Raw genomic sequence first — 19,009 nt, forward strand, 5'->3', positions numbered from 1 at the left:
TCTGTGGTTAAATCCTGGAGGACAGGGATAAGCAATGAACAAGAATGTCCACAAGGGGGCCGCCCGGCCCTCCCTCCCCTCCCCCAGTGTGTATTAAAACACAATTCAACAGACTTGGATCAAATTATTTTAGGGGAAGAAAAATAAAATGCTAAAAACACCAATCTTCTTCAAGGGGTGGATAGCAACCAAAGCATTTTCTCTTCAAAAGAAACACATTGCCTCACACACTGTCCTCGTTCCTCAAGAACAGCGCTTTCTGCAACGTTAACCTTAATATCGTCTCCACAACACAGTGGACACCGCCTACTGTAGCCTTTGCGCACTTGAAGTAAGGTCAGTGAAACTGAGGAACGGAATTAAATCCCCCTCCTTTTCTCCTACCTAGCACGGAGAACCTATTCAGTCTTGCCCAGGATGATTCGCTTACTCCAGCAGTCCCTCTGGTTTGGACGTCATGTGACCTAGAAGCCACTGCCCTTGAGATAACCTGCAATAGCTCTGTGATTGTATTTTCTCCCAAATAAGATGCACGAAGTTGGAAGTCACCCTGCCTCCCAGCTCTGACCCAACTTCTATCGAAGGAAATGGCAGACACACCTCCTTCCTCTCACCTTTTGCCTCAACTGCCCTTCCAAGGACTCATGCAAATGTCCTCAAGAAACTCCTGGTACCCCTTTTCAGGACACAAAGCCTCTAGCTCTTGCAGGCCTACTGCAACGCCCCATGACACAGAACACGAGGACATACTGTCCTATACGCATACACACAGAGTATTCCTACGGGTCACTGAAGCCTTTTTATTTTGCACACAAAACCACTGGGGATCTTGCCTGTGGAGACCTCAGAGATTACAATGTAGATACACTTGGCTCCCGACACTTGGGAAACGAGGTGAGAAACACAGTGACTCAGGCCGAACACATGACTACAGAGCTGCGGTTTCCAGCAGGGTTCCAGGTAGTTGAGTTTGGCTTTCGTGGTTCTAAGGAAGCAGTGAGTACATCACGGGGATGGGACAGGGCCGTTACCTAGCAGAGGCCCTGCAGTGTCAGCTGGGATGGGGGTGGGGGCCTCAAGCTGCCCGTGTGGACACGAGAGCAGAGGTCTAATTGGCTGACCAGTGACCAGGGCTCAGAGGCTCCTGCCCGGAGCTTACTTGGCGAGCGGGTTTCTGAAGTTCCTGCCGGCAAACCTGGCCTTGCTGCCCAGTTCCTCCTCAATTCTTGGGAAGCAGAAAGGAGAGAGAGGGAGGGAAAAACAGAGAAGTCACATCTCAATGCATTAGGTTTCCTCATCCAGAGATGTAGTCACACACACCACCTCCCAGGAAGTCGAGACCCCAGCACCTGCCCACTCTGTCCAACTTATCCTCTCAACTTGGGCTCCGAGATGCGGGCACAGAAAAGCGTACCGCTCCCATCCTCCCAACTTAGCTGGGACGTGGTGGCCGACCTGCTGCCCCTTCTCTCCACACCCCCCTCAATGTTTTTGAAGGACAAAGCAGAAGAAATGTCAGGATTGCTATTTTTCAAACATAATTTTTTTTTTTTTTAATGAAAAGATAACCAGTGTCTTCAACAAGTAAGTGGCATGGGGAAAAGAGGAGGGGAGCTTATGAGAGTGCACGTGGGATCTTGGGGAGATTGAGTAGATACACAGACTGGGTACTGATACTAGAGAATTATTACTAACTTTGGGCACTATAATGGTAGAGTGGTTATGTTAAAAGAATAATCTGTATCTGAAAGAGACACAAAGTATTTACAGGTGAAATCACAAGATGCCTGGAATTTGCCAGCATAGTTTTAAAGAAGGGGTGAGGTGGGGGGACTTATGAAATGGATGTTCCTTTCTCCTGCAAGACTGGAAAAAGTCACAAAGGGGAGGGCAAGTCTCCGTGTGTTTGGGAGCCTCCTAAGGATAGACTGAGGACACAACTGAGACAAAAATGGGGGGACCAGAACATCCCAAGGCACTCAGGGGAAACCCTGCTGTTGGCCCTTCGGCAATTTTCTTCACCTCGCTGAACCCGATATCCTTGTGCACCAAACGGGGGCTGAATTAGATAATCACTAAGGCTCCTGTAACTTCTGACTATCCACAGGGAGTCTGTGCCCTCTCCCACCAGCAGGTGGCAGCACCATATGGGACAGGCTCCTGCTTTGGGGCGATGCGCAGGGCACCTTAGGTTGTTCTAGCCACACCTGCCAAGCCTAACAGTGCAGGTCCCCCGCCTAAGATCTGTAATGCGCCCCAGAGCCAGGAGCACCTAGTGAGGCATCCTTTTTACCTGAGGATCTGGTTGTACTTGGCCAAGCGCTCAGATCGGCAAGGAGCACCAGTCTTGATCTGGAAGGAAAAAAGGTCATGTTTTACACCCGCTTACAGTGGGTGCTTTAGGCAAGGGGAGGGCGCACCATGGCAGAGAGAGAACAGTTCCTTAGGGAGGATCTCTGACCCAGGAAGAAGGGCACAAGGGGCATCCAGGCCCCCCCCCCCCCGCCCAGATCTGTGTTCAGGAAGTTGATATCAGAGAGCAGAGACAAGGACCGGCTTTCATTCCAGGGAGCACTTTACCTGCCCAGTGCAGAGCCCCACCACCAGGTCGGCAATGAAGGTGTCTTCAGTCTCCCCGGAGCGGTGGGACACCATGACGCCCCATCCATTGGACTGGGCCAGCTTGCACCTAGAAGCCAGGAAACAACCACCGGCCTGACTCCACCGCCCGGGCACAAGAGCTCCCTCTGCCCTGCTGATGCCATGACCCACCATCCCTGGCAGGAGAGCAGGGGAGGGGCCAGGGCCTAGGAGCACCAGCTCGTTCCCAACTCCTGGGGAACGTGATAGCCCTCGCCCTCTTCTGAACTCACACACTCTGAGAACCTCAGCAGCCCTCTAAGTCAGGTTTGAAAAATGGGGTTCAGCCTTCTTAAGGGGAGAAAGACCTGTCCCCTTTTACGTTCTCCATGTGAAATTAAGGATTAGGCCACAACTGCCAACACCCTAGTCTCCTTGGTGCCAGCTTACTTTAAAAGCCACCCCCGTTTCAAATCTGAAACCCAGTTCCAGTTAGGAGGGCTCCCAACATCAGAAAGGGGCTCTTGTTCAAATTCAACCCCTCGCTCCGTGACAGCTGCTCCCGAGGACACTTACGCCTGCAGGGACTCGGTCACCGAGCCGATCTGGTTCACTTTGAGCAGGAGGCAGTTGCACGACTTCTCGCTCACGGCCTTGGAGATGCGCTTCGGGTTGGTCACCGTGAGGTCGTCCCCCACGACCTGGATCCCCGAGCTGGCAGTGAAATTCCGCCACGCTTCCCAATCATCCTGGTCGAAGGGGTCCTCGATGGACACCACTGAGGAAATGAGAGCCACGCTCCATCAGTGGGGCCCCCCGGTGTGAACCCAACCCCACAGCCTCCTCCCTCACGACTCGCTGCTCACCTGGCCTCACACCTGTCTCACCTACGCAGCAGGAACGGCTCCCTCCCACATTCTGCCCTCCCGACCTGCTCCTGTGACAGGGCACAGAAGTAAGCTGAAATCCTGGGACCTCACACTTACTACATGGGGTACCGACCTGCCCACAGGGGTGCGAGGTTAGTGCCATCGAGAATAAGGACAGAGCTATGGACTCAGAAGGCCGAGGACCGGGTCTGCATCTCGGCTCCACCTCGAGCAAGTTATTCACTGAGTGGTTCCTCGCAGCAGCTTAGACTCCCTGGTCTGAAACCTCACTCCGCCATTTGCCGAGTACCCTCGGGCAACTTCCTGACCTCTCGGTGCCTCGGGTTCTGTCCTTATAAACCAGTATGAAGAGTCCCCACTTATCCTGGGTGCACTGAGTGAGTGCCCAGCTCACAATGTGCGTAACAAAGCTCACTTTCCTCACGTGTATGACAAAGCAAGAGATGGCTGTGACAGTGACAGCAGGCGATCACACTGCACACACCTTATCAGTGCCACTGCTGGCCGGCACCGAAGACCATCTCCTGACTCCTTTGCAGCATCAAAGCACCTGTGAAGCCCTCGGTGCTCTGTGCGCATCTGAACTAGAGAAGGCCCCTCCCCTCCACGGGAGGTGTGTGGCATGGACACACCCACCACTCTCATGCTGTGTCCATCACCCGCCGGCCCAGCTGCAGCTGCCCTGATGCCCGCCAGTGGCTGGAGGGGGGACGATGCCCCAGAAGCACTCACCCGGGTAATCCTTGACGAAGGACTTGTACAGGTTGGCCAGCTCGTCAGGGGTGATGTACCTGCAGGGATCATCGGGCGACTTGAAGTCCAAGTCATACTTCCCCGACCTGAAGAACTCGGAGGCAGCCACGTCCATGCCAATGACAACCTTATCGGTGTAGCCGGCTTTCCCGATGGCGTTCTTGAGCAGCTCCAGGGCTGGAAAGATAGTGGTGACAAATATGGACACCGGGCAAGCAGAGACAGTTTCCTAACAGCTGCCAAGTAGAAACCACAACAAAGACCAAGAGATGCCCGGCCCCAACTACCAGTTTCCAGGTTCCCGGTACTTTTTCTGCTCGGGGGCAAGAAACCCCGTCAGCAGGCCTGGCGCATCACCAAGTGGGAAACCCGGTCTTGACTCTTAAGTGACTCTCGTGGATAGATGCTCCCAAATTTAGCGCCCAGAACGCCATACTGGCCAAGATACAGTTACAGTGACCAGCTGGGACCAGCTGTCCCGAGGAACAGGCTTTAAATAGAGCGAGGCTGGGAGCCAAGTCAGAGCTGAGTGGAGGAGGCCCAGGACGGCAGGGCCCTCCCCCTAGGCTGTGCCTCACTGGGCAGCGCTGCCTGGAGGGAAACTGACAAAAACTTGGGGCTCCTATTCCACAGCAAAGAACCCCAAGCTGTTAGGTTAAAGCATGTGAAAGGACCATTTTTTATATGTCAAAATGGCCGAATGGATATTTTCTGTCATTAGGTGCTCCTGAAGGTGACAAAAGATGCTTGAACCCCTCTTTTCCTTCTAAACAAAAAACCCAGCCGTGAAGTCTTGTTCTAAGACTTTCTATACCCTCTAGTCAATTCTCACATTGAATTCTGTACCTAAAGACTCAAAGCAAAACACAGCTTGTGGGAGCAGCCCAGTGGTTGAATGAACTAAAGGGGTCAATCCCAAGGCTGACCACACGGCATCTCCTCGGACACAGAGCAGATTTCAAACCTTTGCCATCGCCAGGTGGGGCACGAAAAACAAACTGCTTCTCTGGGCCCCTCAGCCCAATTTGAACAAACCATCAGGCCACTCACAAGTCACCCCAATAAGGAAATTCCTTGCTATTTTTTCTTTTTAATGAAGTGCTAGCTCCCATATCCCTCCCCAAAACTGTTTGTATTTTCATACTTGATGAATGAAGGGTGGAAAGACCAACACTCCATGGGTGGCAGATGTGGAAGACTCGCCGACAGAGGGGGGCAGTGCCGCAGAATTCGGGGGTCCCTCTAGAGCTTTACCTTCTTTGTTCTCCAGGATGTTGGGAGCAAAGCCACCTTCATCCCCCACGTTGGTGGCGTCTTTCCCGTACTTCTCCTTGATGACGTTCTTCAGGTTGTGATACACCTCTGCACCAATGCGCATGGCCTCCTTGAAGTTTGCCGCCCCGACCGGCAGGATCATGAACTCCTGCATGGCCAGTTTGTTGCCAGCATGAGAACCACCGTTGATGACATTGAAGGCCTGGGGAGACACAAAGAGAAGTACAGCCCCTGGCCCAGAGAAGCCCATGGAGCGGCGGCAAGCCCGACATTCAAGTGCATGGCCACATGTGGCTACAAAACACTCTCTTGGCAACTGCAGTCACCACCACCAGAGGTGCTTTGTTCTAAGCACTGGCCACTGGCTCGGCGGATTCACACAACCCACCAAGTACAATTTCCACCACCCCCATCAACCATAATAAAGGACTTGGGGGGCAGGGAAATTGAGTCACTTGCTCAAGGTCACTCCTGGCAAGTGGCAGAGGAATTGTCTGCCGCTGAGACCTCCAGAGCGTGCTTTGTCGGAGAGCCCCGGTTGGACGGTCTTGGGGCCCGGAGAGAAAGCTAATGCTTTGCTCCTCATCTGGGAAGTTCAAAGCCACTCACCGGAACAGGCAGGATGACCTCGGAGTTGCCAGCCAGGTCAGCAATATGGCGGTACAGGGGCACCCCCTTTTCAACAGCTCCAGCCTTGCAGACTGCCAGGGACACCCCCAGAATGGCATTCGCTCCGAATTTAGCTACAACAGCACAGTCAGAGTGAGTATTTCTCTCACCATCTTGTCCCCTCCTGCCTGCCGCCTGTGACCATGCCGTGGCTGGAATCCTGAACCATGTCCTTTCCACGTTCAAGCCCGAGATGCAAACAGCACCCCCTGAAGGCCATGTGCTTTTCCCCCTAAGAAACCCCTTTCTTTGGTGTATGGAACTCGGAAAGTTCCGTAAGTTGCTTTAGTCCAAAGAACAACCCTCATTTGAGTAACCCTACAGACATGCTGCGGTCACCTGGTTATGCTCGTGATATTTAACAGGTGATTAAGGTGAGTGAGGCCAGACAACTACAAGAGACCACAGGTGGTCATGGAGTTCACCGTCAGAGACCACATGGCCTCTTCCCAAAGGATGCAAAAGGCCTCCAGGAGATCCACCACTTCCCAGGCCAAGATCTACCTCGCCACTCACATTTATTTTCCGTCCCATCCATCTCGATCATCAGTTTGTCAATCTTCTCCTGCTCCACGACACTCAGTTTCTATGGGGAGAAGGGAAGAGAAGCTGCTTGGGGGAAGAGTGATGTCACTCTATCTGTATGACCTTTGCACTTCTGTCATGGATTCGGTAAAACATTGAAACTGTGCAAAGTCCGAATCAGTTCTGTTATACATTTGCTTGGTAGGCAAAAAAGGGGGGGGGAATCAAGAGTAAACAGGGAGACACAAAGCTGCCCTTCACTTGCTGTAATAGTCATCAGCCAAGTCTCCAAGCACCAGCGGGCCAACAGTGAAATGTAGTAGGAGACATGATCCTTGTGTCACAAAGGTCACAGATACATTACATATGAGACAGAACCGTCTGGCGTGTGCTGAGTAGGCATTACTACAGAGCAGGGTGACTGGGGGCAATAAAAACCACAACTCCTTGTTCACGCATGTGAGCCCTGCTCTTCAAAGGCAGGCTACACATTGCGCGCCTCTTGGTGACCTTCACGGAAGGCGAACTTCACCAGCTGATGGGAGAGGATTTCTGCAGGGGTTCAAAATCACTTAGCAAGCAGTTGATGAATGATCAAAATGAGTACTTTGGGTGAGATTATAAAGTAGTGAAACTGGTATCTTGAAAACTGGCTCAAAGTTTTAATAAAAATTGGTATAACTTTAAAAACATAATTGAGTCATAACCATGTATTATTTTATTCATAGTCTTCCTTACATAAAAACTAAAAAAAAAAATGTATGTACATATAAAAACCATCTATAATTCCATCATACCATGTGAACAATTTGGCATCTTCTGCATTTTTAACAAGGCATCTTTGGAAAAAGTCAGGAGTCCCAAGCAGATGGCTTCAGAGACCAACCCTCACTAATGAGAGTTTGACTGAAGTGTGTTCCCCAAGGGGAAAAAAATGCCCAGGAAAGCTCTGCGTGTGGTTAGTCCCGCCAGTAAGGACACAAGGCACAAAGTGTGGAGGTGCCCAGGAGACTGGGACGGAGGGTATGCTGGCAGAGCAGAAACGAGAAACTGTGTCTGGGGACCAATTAGAGTGCCGCCGAGGTCAGGCCAAAATAAGCAAGCTGGGGAGGCAGGAGCCCGCCTGCCACCGGCGCAGATGACTCAAGGAGGGAGACTACGCCCAGAAAGGAACAGGCTGTGGTGGGTTTCGTCCTCGACAAAGCTTCTCCAGCAGGGGCTTTCAAATCACTCCCTGCGCAAGTGGTACAGCAGTTTGGGGGACGATAAATGAGGCAGAACTGCCGAGCAGGTCAGGGTCTGGGCCCCCAGCCCTACTTCACCCACAGAAGCTCTATTTTTAGTCTGAGATACTGAGGTTCCCAGGGAGACATTATTTAACAAGCGTTCCACTGCAAAAGCCAGTAGAAATATAGTAAATAATTCCACAGTTCATGAAAAATGAGTCAGTCACTGTGGACACTACGTCCAGCACCCCTGGATCTTAACTTCCCAAAGGTCAAGGTGGTTGGGGGGAAAAACCAAGGCTCTAAGGCAGTGTCCCAGCCCTCGGATTCAATTCCATGCACTGTTAGTGTGGACACGCAGACGGTGGGTTAGAAAAGGCAGAATGACTCTCATGCTGACAGGGATCCAATCGGCTTCTTCAGCGCTCAGAATAAGCTCTTCCAGACAGGAAAGGCCACTGGCCTGGGAGACGCTCTTACGCATTAATATACATTAGTTATCAGGAGGCGGGTCCTACCTTGCTAATCAGGGCAGGCGCAATAGTTTTATTGATGTGCTCAACAGCCTTTGAGACACCTAGAAGGAACAATCAAATCAAATTACTGACATTAATGGGAAAACAGGCTTGAGCAATGCTGCTGGAGAGAACCGCTACGATGCCAACCCAGGCAGTCAGACGCCCACCAAAGACCTTCAACGGCACCTCCTTCTAGGCCCCATGTCCCTCTCCCCCGAAATCGGGAGGACTTTCTGGCCCAGTCTGAGTGCTCTTACCTAGGACCCCCAGGGTTAGACCGCACACAGAGCAACCTCAGAATGTCTGAGGGGACATTAGTTGGCAAAACCATGCACTGGATACATCAGCTGCAGGGACTAAAGGATGCCCAATGCATTACCTGTGTGCACAAGGCTGGTGCCAGGAACTCATTAATATACTTAACGGGTCTGGAGACACCTGACCAGTAGAGATCGACAGAGAAGGAAACAAGAAACAGAAGAGAAAAGCTGTGAAGGACACCAAGGTGCTTGTGACGAAGTGACAGAGAGGAAACAGGAACCCGGGAGAATATGGATGGACCAAGAATCCATCCTCATTACAATCAAGGCACAGCAAGCACGGTCTGGCTTTAAATAAGTACCAGCCTGGGCTACGTGCCATGGCAACCTGTGGGAGGGCCTCTAGAACTTCAAGTAGGACTGTAAACCCTGCCTGCCTACAGCACATTGGCTGGGACTCTGGCACAGGGTTTCCCAACCTCTTTGCATGACCACACCCTCCAGCCCCGTCCCTTTAAGACTTTTCTCCTAATTGTCCTCCCCCAAAGGCATAATGTGGTCCTTTGTGGGCCACAAACCACAGTAATATTGTAACGTTTTTTTTTTTTGCCTCACCCCAGAACCAATTTCCACCCTGGGGGGATCGTGCTCCAATGAGATGGCACAGCCCAGCCCTCTCTGCTTTTCTGTAATTAGGCTACTGGGTTCTACCAATAGAAAGGTGAACTTGCAGGAGCTCTAAGAGGTCAATCTGCACAGAGCACCCTCCAGAGGCTGGCTCTGCCACAGAGTGACGCTTGTGACGCAGTCAACAGAAAAATCAATCTAGAATGACTGATCCATTATAGGGGAGAGGTTAGCCACACCTTCCAGACCCCAGGCCAGCTGGTCTGGAAGGCCCAGAGCCCTCCAGGGAGGCTGACAGGGCTTTTCGGTAGTTAGCCCACATGTCTTCTTATCCTGAAGGTCCCTGGCCTACCCAGGAGGTTTTCACAGAAGGGAGACAAAGCACAGTAAAATCAGCATTAAAACTCTTGCCTCCGTTTACAGGCTTAGGGATCCTGGAGCGAAGAAGCCAATTTGCCAGTTCTTCTGTAGGCGGGGTATGTACTTGCCATAACATGGGCCAAACCAGAGGCTTCCCACCCTCAAATACAAGCCACACCGAGTGGGGGAGGCTGTGACAGGCCAGGAGCAGCAGTGGAGGCGTGAAGACACACGGCAGCCACGCCAGAGGCAGCCTGGGGGTGCAACTCTTACCTTTCCCCAGGTAGCGCGTCTTGTCATTGTCCCGGAGCTCGAGCGCCTCGTAGATGCCAGTTGAGGCACCGCTGGGCACAGCAGCTCTGAAGAGGCCTAGATGTTGGGGGAGAAGAAAAACAGTAACAGTTAAACAGTTCCAGCCCTCACTCACTGCCCCCCACTCACAGATGGCGTCGTCGTGAGCAAATACTGTTTCTTCCTTCCACCAACTGGGAGACTCAGATGGTCTGTTCTTGACTTTCATGTTTTTATGACTCTGCGATGCGGACCCCAAAGCAAAGCTGATGAATTTCTCTAGAGCAGAACTTCTCAAATTTTAATGTGCACATGTATCACCTGGGGTTTTGTTAAAATGCACATTCTGATACGGGAGGTCTGCCAAGTCTGTATCTCTAACAAGCTCACCTCGCTGGTGCCCTGCGGCTGGTCTGGGGACCACCCCATCCCAGCAACAGAAACATTGAGCCACTTAAGGAATTTAAGGCCTAGCAGCTATATTGAAATTAAAACAATTCAATGGATCTTATTTTACCCACTATATTCCGAAAGTTATCATTCGATCTGTAATCAATAGAACATTATGAGACATTTTAGACAGTCCAGCTCGAGAGAACTGCTCGTAAGTCACCCCTGGACAACTCTGAGACCGAAGTCTAGCCTTCAAGCCTTGCAAGTGTTGGCTCAAGAAGAAATCTCTACAACTCCTTTGTTTTGGTTTAAGCAATGAGAAATCCTATTTGGGGGGTTCTCTGCATAATAGGAAACCAGGATAGATTGGGGGGGTAAGGAATCAAGGCAATATAGGTGCAGAGTTTACTAACACAAGAACACAATTCAGCACTGAACCAGTCTTGCAAACACAGAAACCAGCCATCTGGCTAAACCTAGACTATGGAGATGGCAAATCTTGGAGGACAGACAGTGTAACGAAAGGTACTGCACAGATCTGGTCCCATGGGCAGACAGGTTTAGGGGAGCAGAAAGTGTAGGCAGCCACCTGCAGCTACCTCAAACGGTAAAGCATTTTCCTCTTTAAGGTACGTGAAAAACGGGCGGGTGTGAAGGCAAACAAACAGAGAAAAAATCTCAACCAGGCAGTTTAACTGAACGATGTGTTAGTATACCCGTGTCCTTGCCATGATGGCGTGTTGAGTAGGACACACGGTCTTTGTGACACAGGCCCTGGCTTTCTATGTATACATCAGGTACGGGACTAGGTGAAGAAGTGACGAAAGCAATAGTGACCCTAATGTCAACTATGGACGTTGGGTGGTAATGTGTCCGTGCAGATCTGACTGTAACAAGTGGACCACTCTGGTGGAGGACGCTGCAAGTGGGGTGTATGGGAACTCTGTACCCTCTGTTCAATTTTGCTGTGAACCTAAAACTACTCTAAAAAAATAAATTCTAAGAAGTAATGTAAGGCTGACAAATCCACTACCTGTGTTTTGAAAAGAATTAAGACACACAAGAAACTTCCAGTTATTTACATTTCAAAAAATGTTAATTTGTCATTTTAAAGTGCTTCAAAGAAATGTCCCACTCCCAACAATCTTCGAACGTTGTGGGTCTTTTTTCATTGTTGTTTCAAGTCTGATAATTTCCAAGCAGAAAGTTCCATTACTGACTAAGCAAATCAATCTCATAAGATGCAAGGAAATTCTCAGCATCCTCCGAAAACCCATGATATTCGCCACAGCACACATGCTCAGAAGAAACCCCCTCTGAGGGAGTAACCACAGGCAGACTCCTGCTCTATGACACCTAGACTTGAGGGGCCTTCTTTCCCTGGGCAAGGGTGAGGGGAAGGGAGAGGAGGGCTGGGCAGGGAGGGGTGGAGTTTCCACAGTCAGGACTGTGATTCACAGATGACTCAGCTCTGACTGGCAGGTCCATGAGCTCTGACTGGCAGGTCCATGTGCTCAGCACCACGGGTGATTCTGCCGAGAGCTCCTCTTCCAACCTCACCCATCATCTCCATTTTGAAAACAGCTGAGACACGGGTGGAGACAACACAGGGCTACAGAGGCACTGGATTTTCTTTACAACTGAAACTCTGGGAATTCAAAATTAACGTCCTTGCCTGTGAGCTCCTTCTTCTTTTTTATTGTGAATGTTTTATATGGTTATTTTTGTTTACAACTGGATTTTCTTAAAGTCAGAAAAGGGGAGAACTTTTACGAGTCCCCATTCTATTCTTTTTTCATGTGGACAAACTCCTCCTAGGGGGCCTGCAGCAGGTAAAACTAAAGGCCTCTGAAATGTCCCAACAGCGGAAAGTAAAAACTGTCCCTGATCCCTGGTTTAAGTGTAATTTCTGGAAACAGAGATGGCAGTTCTATATTTGCACTTGCTGATTTGGTCACATCAAGCTTTGAAGCAAACTAGTGATGGGCCCTTTTAGGGACAAGGTATCCTCTTCCCTACTTCCCTGACCTATGAAGCAGCAAGAGAAGGACTCCATGCCTCAAAACCCACAACCCCCGTGGGGAATCACAACCTGCCAACATGTGCAGACAAGAAGGAAAGGCTTTTACAGTAACAGACTCTCTCTTGCCTAAGGCTCTGTCATTTTAAGGAAGTTTTTTTAAAAAAATGGAGCCTGGTGGCAGGAACTACGGAAGCAAAGGTGGCACATACCTTTTGAGGTGCAGAGATCCACCTCCACAGTGGGATTCCCACGAGAGTCGAAAATCTCTCTGGCATGGATCTTGAGAATAGACATGGTGAATTTCTGTAGGGGAAACAGTTCACATTTTCCATAAACCATAACACAGCCTCAGCTCATTCATTCAAAGGGTCACTTCTCAGGATTCCTAGACTAAAAGAATCTACACTGGACTAAATATTGGATGTAGGAAGGCTGGCTAGAGTGGAGAAAATGCCTGCTGGAAAGCAGTGGGCATTGCTCCTAAACAGTAAGTTAGGCCCAGTTCAGCAAGGCCTCAAACCCCAGCAGTCAGGCCCAGTCCTATAAACAAAGGCTGGCATGGAAATGGACCAAGTCAGGACCAAGGGGACATGAAGGTCACAAGCAAAACCATCTAAGATTAAAAAATGGGGGGTAGGGAGAGAGAACAGGAGGAAACGGAATTCGTAGTGAATTACAAGTTTGGGATCTATTTCATCAAGTTAGGCAGCAGAAGGATGTTCAACTGGTGGATATTAGATAATCAGAAACTGTTGAGTTTGGAGACCAGGGTGAGCTCCTTGGTCTGTGCACTGTGATGGTTGCTACCACCGATTTCTGGGTTTTTCAAAACTCACAGAACTTGGTCTTTAGTAAGATAGGACACATCGATATGACATCTAATTAGCATTTCTTCCAAAGGGCATTTTACCTCACTTAAAAAACGTAATTATGAAATGTCATGATTTCTAAATAAAGATTCAAACTTTGAACACCAGGATACTCCAAGGGAAGAGTCTTCCTTTCTTTTTAAACATTTTTTTCGCTTTCAATTACAGTCGACACACACAATGTATTCGTTTCAGGTGTACCACATAATGAGTAGACATTTACATAACTGGAAGAGTTTTCCTTTCAAAACATTATCCAACAGCAAACAGCACTTCCTCAAAGAAAGTCCCTCTCTCACTTTTTTCTCTAAGGAAGAAAGTGAGCAACTGTAGAACTAAAGCGTGGATGAGAGGAACTGAATTAGTGTTCAGAAGCCATTATTTAGCTGGGCTCCCCTCCAGGGTCTTCTCTGGAATGTTCTGAAGCAGCAAATGGCATCTTTCTTTAAGTTTCAAAATTAGATACTGAAGTCACTTCTGTGGCTTTGTTGTCTGTGTTAACAATGGAGTTTTATTCATTAGGGGATAAAGAGGTATCTAGTTTTTATCTACAGTCTTACAAAAGGTGAATTTGTTTAAACATATTTTTCAGTTTTAAAATTTAGTCGACTTCTGAGTTTTGGCAAACTATATACCTGTGTAAATTTCCATCACCCAAAAAAGTGCCCTCAGGCTGTTTTCAGTCAACCTCCCCCCATCCCCAGGCCACCACTGATTTACGTTATAGATTTTACATGCACTTTTAAACGTATCTTCATTGCTCTATCTCAGCATACAGTTGTGAAGAGCTCATTTTTTTGTTTCATTTTAGTGATATAAGACAACATGATCAACACGTTCCATCACGTGAAAACAAAATTCAACTAGTCCTTAAATTGGATAGAAATACAAAGTCATAACGTTCAGGGAGCTCAGGCAGGGCGGGAAGGCTGATCTGACTAGTTGTCTTCACAGCTTTGTATCTGCCCACAATGAACCCCGGACCAGGGGCAGCCCGAGTGGACCGCGCGGTCAGGGCCTACATGTGCCCTGGAGGCAAGTCAACTAACGGGCGGTGGCCCACACCGCCCGGAGCTCAGACCACAGTGAGGAGGAAGAAACGAACAGGAAGCTTTCTTAAAATACATCCTCTTTATGGCAGCTCAGGGCCGAGTGTCGGTGCCCGGGAGCCGGCGCAGCCCCTGTCCGATGTAGGCAAGGTCGCCTGGAGGGCTTCCCAATTGTCCAGTGGCTCTGCTGCAGTCTCCCGAAGAATAAGCACCTTCTAAAGTCGTATTAGTCACTGCTCATTCCAGAGCAGGGACGGGCTCGACACCTAGCCGCGAACTGCAGGCCGAGAGCCACCTGCGGGAAGCAGGGGCTGCTGGTGGGGGAGGGGGGATTGCAGCTTCCTGCGCATCTCTCCTTTCTCTGCCCCTTCCTCCATTTTAGGAAGGGCCTGGTATTAACGGGCACCCAGGGTGAGGCCTGTATCTTCCTCAAAACCTTCCACTCTTAACGCCTTGTCGTAAGGCGTTCGATTTCTGATCGCCTAGGACAGTTATGTGGTCCCCTAACTCCTTAATCACAGGGTGATCCCTCCGGAGAAACCCGGCGCCGCGCCCCCGCCCCGGACCGCGACTCTGGCAGGGGGGAGGGAGGCTCGCACGTGCCGAGACGCCCTTCCCACGTCCCCACTGAACCCATAGGCACGCTAAGGGGCAGGAGCCCCCGGAGGACCCACGCGCCGCGTGCCTGAGGCGCGTGCTAGGCAGCCCTGTCCCTAGTCCTTACCTTACCGCAGGATGTCGCCACCCGGGAAAAAAAGCAGAGTGCTGCAGACACGGAGGTCGAGCTTATTAAGGACCAAGGTCTGAGCGCCGCGAGTCCCCTGAACGTGTCTCTGCACCGACTGCCCAGACTTCCTGTTCAGCTCTGGGAGACCCTGCCCACTTCTCGCTCCCCGGCCCGCCCCCTCCGCTCCGCCTCGCCGTTGGCCCCATGAGCCGTCACTCAGGGCCTCGCGGGAAAGGGGTGGGACTGCAGCCCTCGCCACTGCCGGGAGGAGGGGTGGACGACCCACGGAGGTGGGGCGGGGGGGGACATGGAGGGGGCCCTGGCTCCGCAGAAACTATATTGGGGTGCGGGCAAGCCTGGACTCATCTTCCCTCTCGGCCCCCTTTGGGGTCTGGCTGAGCCGGGTCTGTGGCACTAGGACCTCATGAGAGGGGCGGGGTGGCGAGGCCGGCATGAGGGCTCGGGGCTCCATCACGTACTCCGAGTCCCGCACGCACGCAGCGTCGATCCGGCTCCGCACGTCCGACCCACGACCTTGACGACGACCTTCGCGTCCCGCCCTTGCCGCTCCGCCTTTCCTCGCCCCGAGGCGTGGTGTCTGAGACCCCGTCGGCCCAGAGACGTTGGCGGCCACGGTCCCCCCCAACCAGGACCGGGGCCGCAGGGCCGTGTGCCGGGGTCGCGTGCGTCTTCCGGCGCCTGCTCGCTATGCTCCCGATCGCCTGCCTAAGTGATCGAAGCCTTTGTCCTTGCGCTTGAACAAAATATAAGGCTTGCATATCAGGCCCTGAAGGCCGAAAGGAAGTTCACTTTCCTTTAATAACAGCTAATATGTTTTTTGAGAGCTTCAGACGTATAAGGGCACATCTCCGTGTGCGTCCCCGGGGTTAGTTCTTTGTTTAGCTCTTGTTAATGTTGTACCTTGAGAGGGGAGTTCACCTCTCTCCTTTTTCCCCTTCGATCAAATCTACCTGGCTTCCTGTGAACCATACATGTAATGATTTGGAGTGGAATTTAACACGGATGCGGGGGTTTTCTCAAAGTTCAAAACAGGTAATATTCCACGGTAGTCTGGCAAATGAAAAACAGGAAGGCAGTGATTTTACCTTTCTGATCAGGAAAGAACTGATACCCATTTAAAATCAGTTCTGCAACACGTCCCTCCACTCCGAGGGAGGGCCGAGGCCATCAACTCAGTTTTCTAGTGTAGTTATTTTTGTATTTCTCAGCATTCCTCGTGGTTTGTAAGTCTAAAGGCTAAAACAGTGCTATACATGTCCACGCTCTCCACATTCCCTCGCACAGAGACATTCAAATATGTATTTGAGTTTAATGATTATTCTCAGCTGCAAAAACTGCCTTTCTTCCTTAACTCTTGGCATTTTTATCCCCCAGCTACTGGCTTAGGTTTCCAAGGCATCCAGTAAAGGTGAAGACCTATTGAATCCACAGTATTTGTTTCCCATTGACTAAGAAACAAGAACATTAGGATTAAATTAAGCAAAACAGCAACAAAGAAATGGTAAAATGTTTCCTAAAGAATTAGATGAATTTTGCAAGCAGAGTCTGCGATTTCACCAGCAATACATTGATGTTTCAGGCTGCTTAAAACCAAAATCCCAGCTCTATGACTCAGCAGCTAAATCAACTGCCAACATTTCCTACATCTTCTCCGCAAAAATCAGCCACTTAGAGCTCTTATTTTCACAGTAATTTTAAAGGTGTGGCCCTGAAATGGCTCCAAAACAATCTTTTTTATTTTACATTAAAGTTGTTAGAGAGATAAAGAGAACGACATGGCTCGTAAAATTGCTCTCTGGCCAGAACCAGCAATTCCTAGCAGGAAATCACATGTAGAACATGATAACAGACAGCTGCTGTTGCAAGATTCTTGGGGCCACAGCACAGCGTTCTAAGCCAGCACTTCGACCTCGAATTGTAGCTCCTATATTAATGATTAGTAAAGATGCACTCAAATCTTTTCCAAAATCCACAGGCTGCCAGATGCCCTCGTCTCCACAGCTCCTGAGGCTTTGTTAGCAGGCGGGGAGGAGGCGGGGCACAGGTGTGCCTGCAGTCCAGTGCAGGAGTACTGACCTTGTTACAGGCATTTGGTTATTATCACTGATAAATACGCTGTAGAGCGGTGTCATTGCACAGGCATACCAATGGCACTCACCCTGCTGGTGGGCAGGGAGGGGAAATGACTGTCCAAGGCTATTATCAAGGTTACACTGTGAAGCAACACAGGTAGTGCCTGCAAGACAATTGCAGGTGGTCTCCAGGGTCAGGGGAAGATGAATCAGCAGCTTGTGACCCACCAGGATTACGGATTCTATCTGTGGTTTGTGTGTCCCTGGTTGAAAACTGCCAGTTGGCTGAAAAAGTGGCCGGTCTCTAGCCAGAGAGGAAACTTCAAGGTTGCATAAGCTGCCCAAGGGAGGAAAGACAGGAGATGAGTGAGGAAAGCCCTCAGGGGATCTAGGTGGGTGGTCCCTTCTCATAACAGGCCATGAGGTTTTTTTTGTGTGTTTATCACTATTTTGCATATACCAAAGTACATAAAGTGTATCTGTGGCGGCTGGATGGCTCAGTTGGTGAAAGCGCAAGCTCTGAACAACAGGGTTGCTGGTTCAATTCCCACATGGGCCAATAGGCTGCGCCCTCCACAACTGGACTGAAGACAACCAGCTGCTGCTAAGCTTCGAGGGGAGGCCAGATGGCTCAGTTGGGCAAAGAGGGAGCTCTCAACAAGGTTGCTGGTTCAATCCCGACGTGAGATGGTGGGCTGTGCCCCTGCAACTAAAGATTGAAAAATGGCAACTGGACTTGGAGCTGAGCTGCACCCTCCACAACTAGATTGAAGGACAACAACTTGGAGCTAACAGACCCTGGAGAAACACACTGTTCCCCAATATCTCCCCCGCACCCCCCAAAAAAAGTGTATCTGGTGTAAATAGTGATGAATGTCTGTGTACCCATTCGCCACCTTAAAAAAGACATTAGCAATGCTGTCAAGTTCCCTTGTGTTTTCTTCTCTGGCCCTATAGGGCGGCTCCTATCCTAAATTTTGTGTTTATTATTGCCTTGCTTTACATTATGGTTTTTAAATAAATTTTATATAAATGGCATTGTACTGTTTGTAGCCTTTTGCTACAATTCTTTGCTTAACTTGACGTTTGTGAGCTCCATCCCTATAGCTGTGGATGGTTCATTTTCAGTGCTGTATAGTATTCCATTGTGTGAATGTCACACGTTTTCCTGGAAGTATACCTTTGGGTTGTTTCTTGGTTCTTTTTTCTTGTTAATACCAACAGTGCTACTATGGACTTTGTTGCCATGTCTCCTGAGCACAGGTGTGAGAGTTTCTCTAGGTTATATGCCTGTGACATACACCTAGATATGGAGTTCCTGGGTCATGAGTATAAGCATCCTCAACTTTATTTTGCAAAGTATTTGTACCTCTATGTACTTCCAGTTTGAGTTCTGACCCAATTTGGAAAAAAAATCAAATTCAGCTTTCTTTGCAATTTTTTTCTTAAAATTTGATTGATTCTCAATTTACCACCTTTTCCAAGTCCTTCACTTAAAGAAACCCACATGTCAGCATTGTACCTATATGATGGCTTTGAGGGTACCCCCTAGGGCTCCTGCTGTCCACAGCCCCCTCCCCTGCCTTCTTTAGAGCTGACTTCACAGTCAGCTGTAGGAAGTAGGGATTGAACAAGGAGCACATTTAAGGAGACAGAAGGGAGAACACAGTATGGTTTTTAAACAGTCATTGCTAGGAGGGCATTTATCAGGGTGCCCAAATGAGGGGAGTAAGGAGGAGGGAGGTTAAAGAAAAAAAAAAAGCCCAGAGGAGTCAAAGAATCAAGAAGAAGGCATCCAGTGAAAAGAGCTCCCCTTGGAAGAGCTAATGAAGGTGGGGTCAGCTGGGGCTCTGGACCAGCAAGGGAAAATCAGAGGCCTTA

At 49.8% G+C, this 19,009-nt stretch overlaps 1 protein-coding gene across 2 annotated transcripts; it reads right to left on the bottom strand.

The window, feature by feature from the left end:
• Positions 1 to 780: 780 nt before the first annotated feature.
• ENO1 (enolase 1) lies at positions 781 to 15,175 on the bottom strand. 2 transcript variants are annotated; one of them, XM_033114305.1, is made up of 12 exons: positions 15,038 to 15,175; positions 12,600 to 12,693; positions 9,957 to 10,052; positions 8,437 to 8,495; positions 6,684 to 6,753; positions 6,108 to 6,241; positions 5,478 to 5,700; positions 4,203 to 4,400; positions 3,157 to 3,358; positions 2,581 to 2,689; positions 2,294 to 2,352; positions 781 to 1,225 (listed from the first exon to the last, which is right to left on the bottom strand). In XM_033114305.1, exons 2-12 carry the CDS (start codon positions 12,682 to 12,684, stop codon positions 1,156 to 1,158), a joined length of 1,305 nt encoding a protein of 434 aa, XP_032970196.1. In that variant the 5' UTR covers positions 12,685 to 12,693; positions 15,038 to 15,175; the 3' UTR covers positions 781 to 1,155. The 2 variants fall into 2 exon arrangements, with proteins under 2 accessions (XP_032970196.1, XP_032970195.1); XM_033114304.1 differs by having other exon boundaries at positions 15,033 to 15,166.
• Positions 15,176 to 19,009: the final 3,834 nt, after the last annotated feature.

The sequence above is a fragment of the Rhinolophus ferrumequinum genome, chromosome 9, assembly GCF_004115265.2.
Source record: "Rhinolophus ferrumequinum isolate MPI-CBG mRhiFer1 chromosome 9, mRhiFer1_v1.p, whole genome shotgun sequence".
NCBI classification, from domain to species: domain Eukaryota; kingdom Metazoa; phylum Chordata; class Mammalia; order Chiroptera; family Rhinolophidae; genus Rhinolophus; species Rhinolophus ferrumequinum.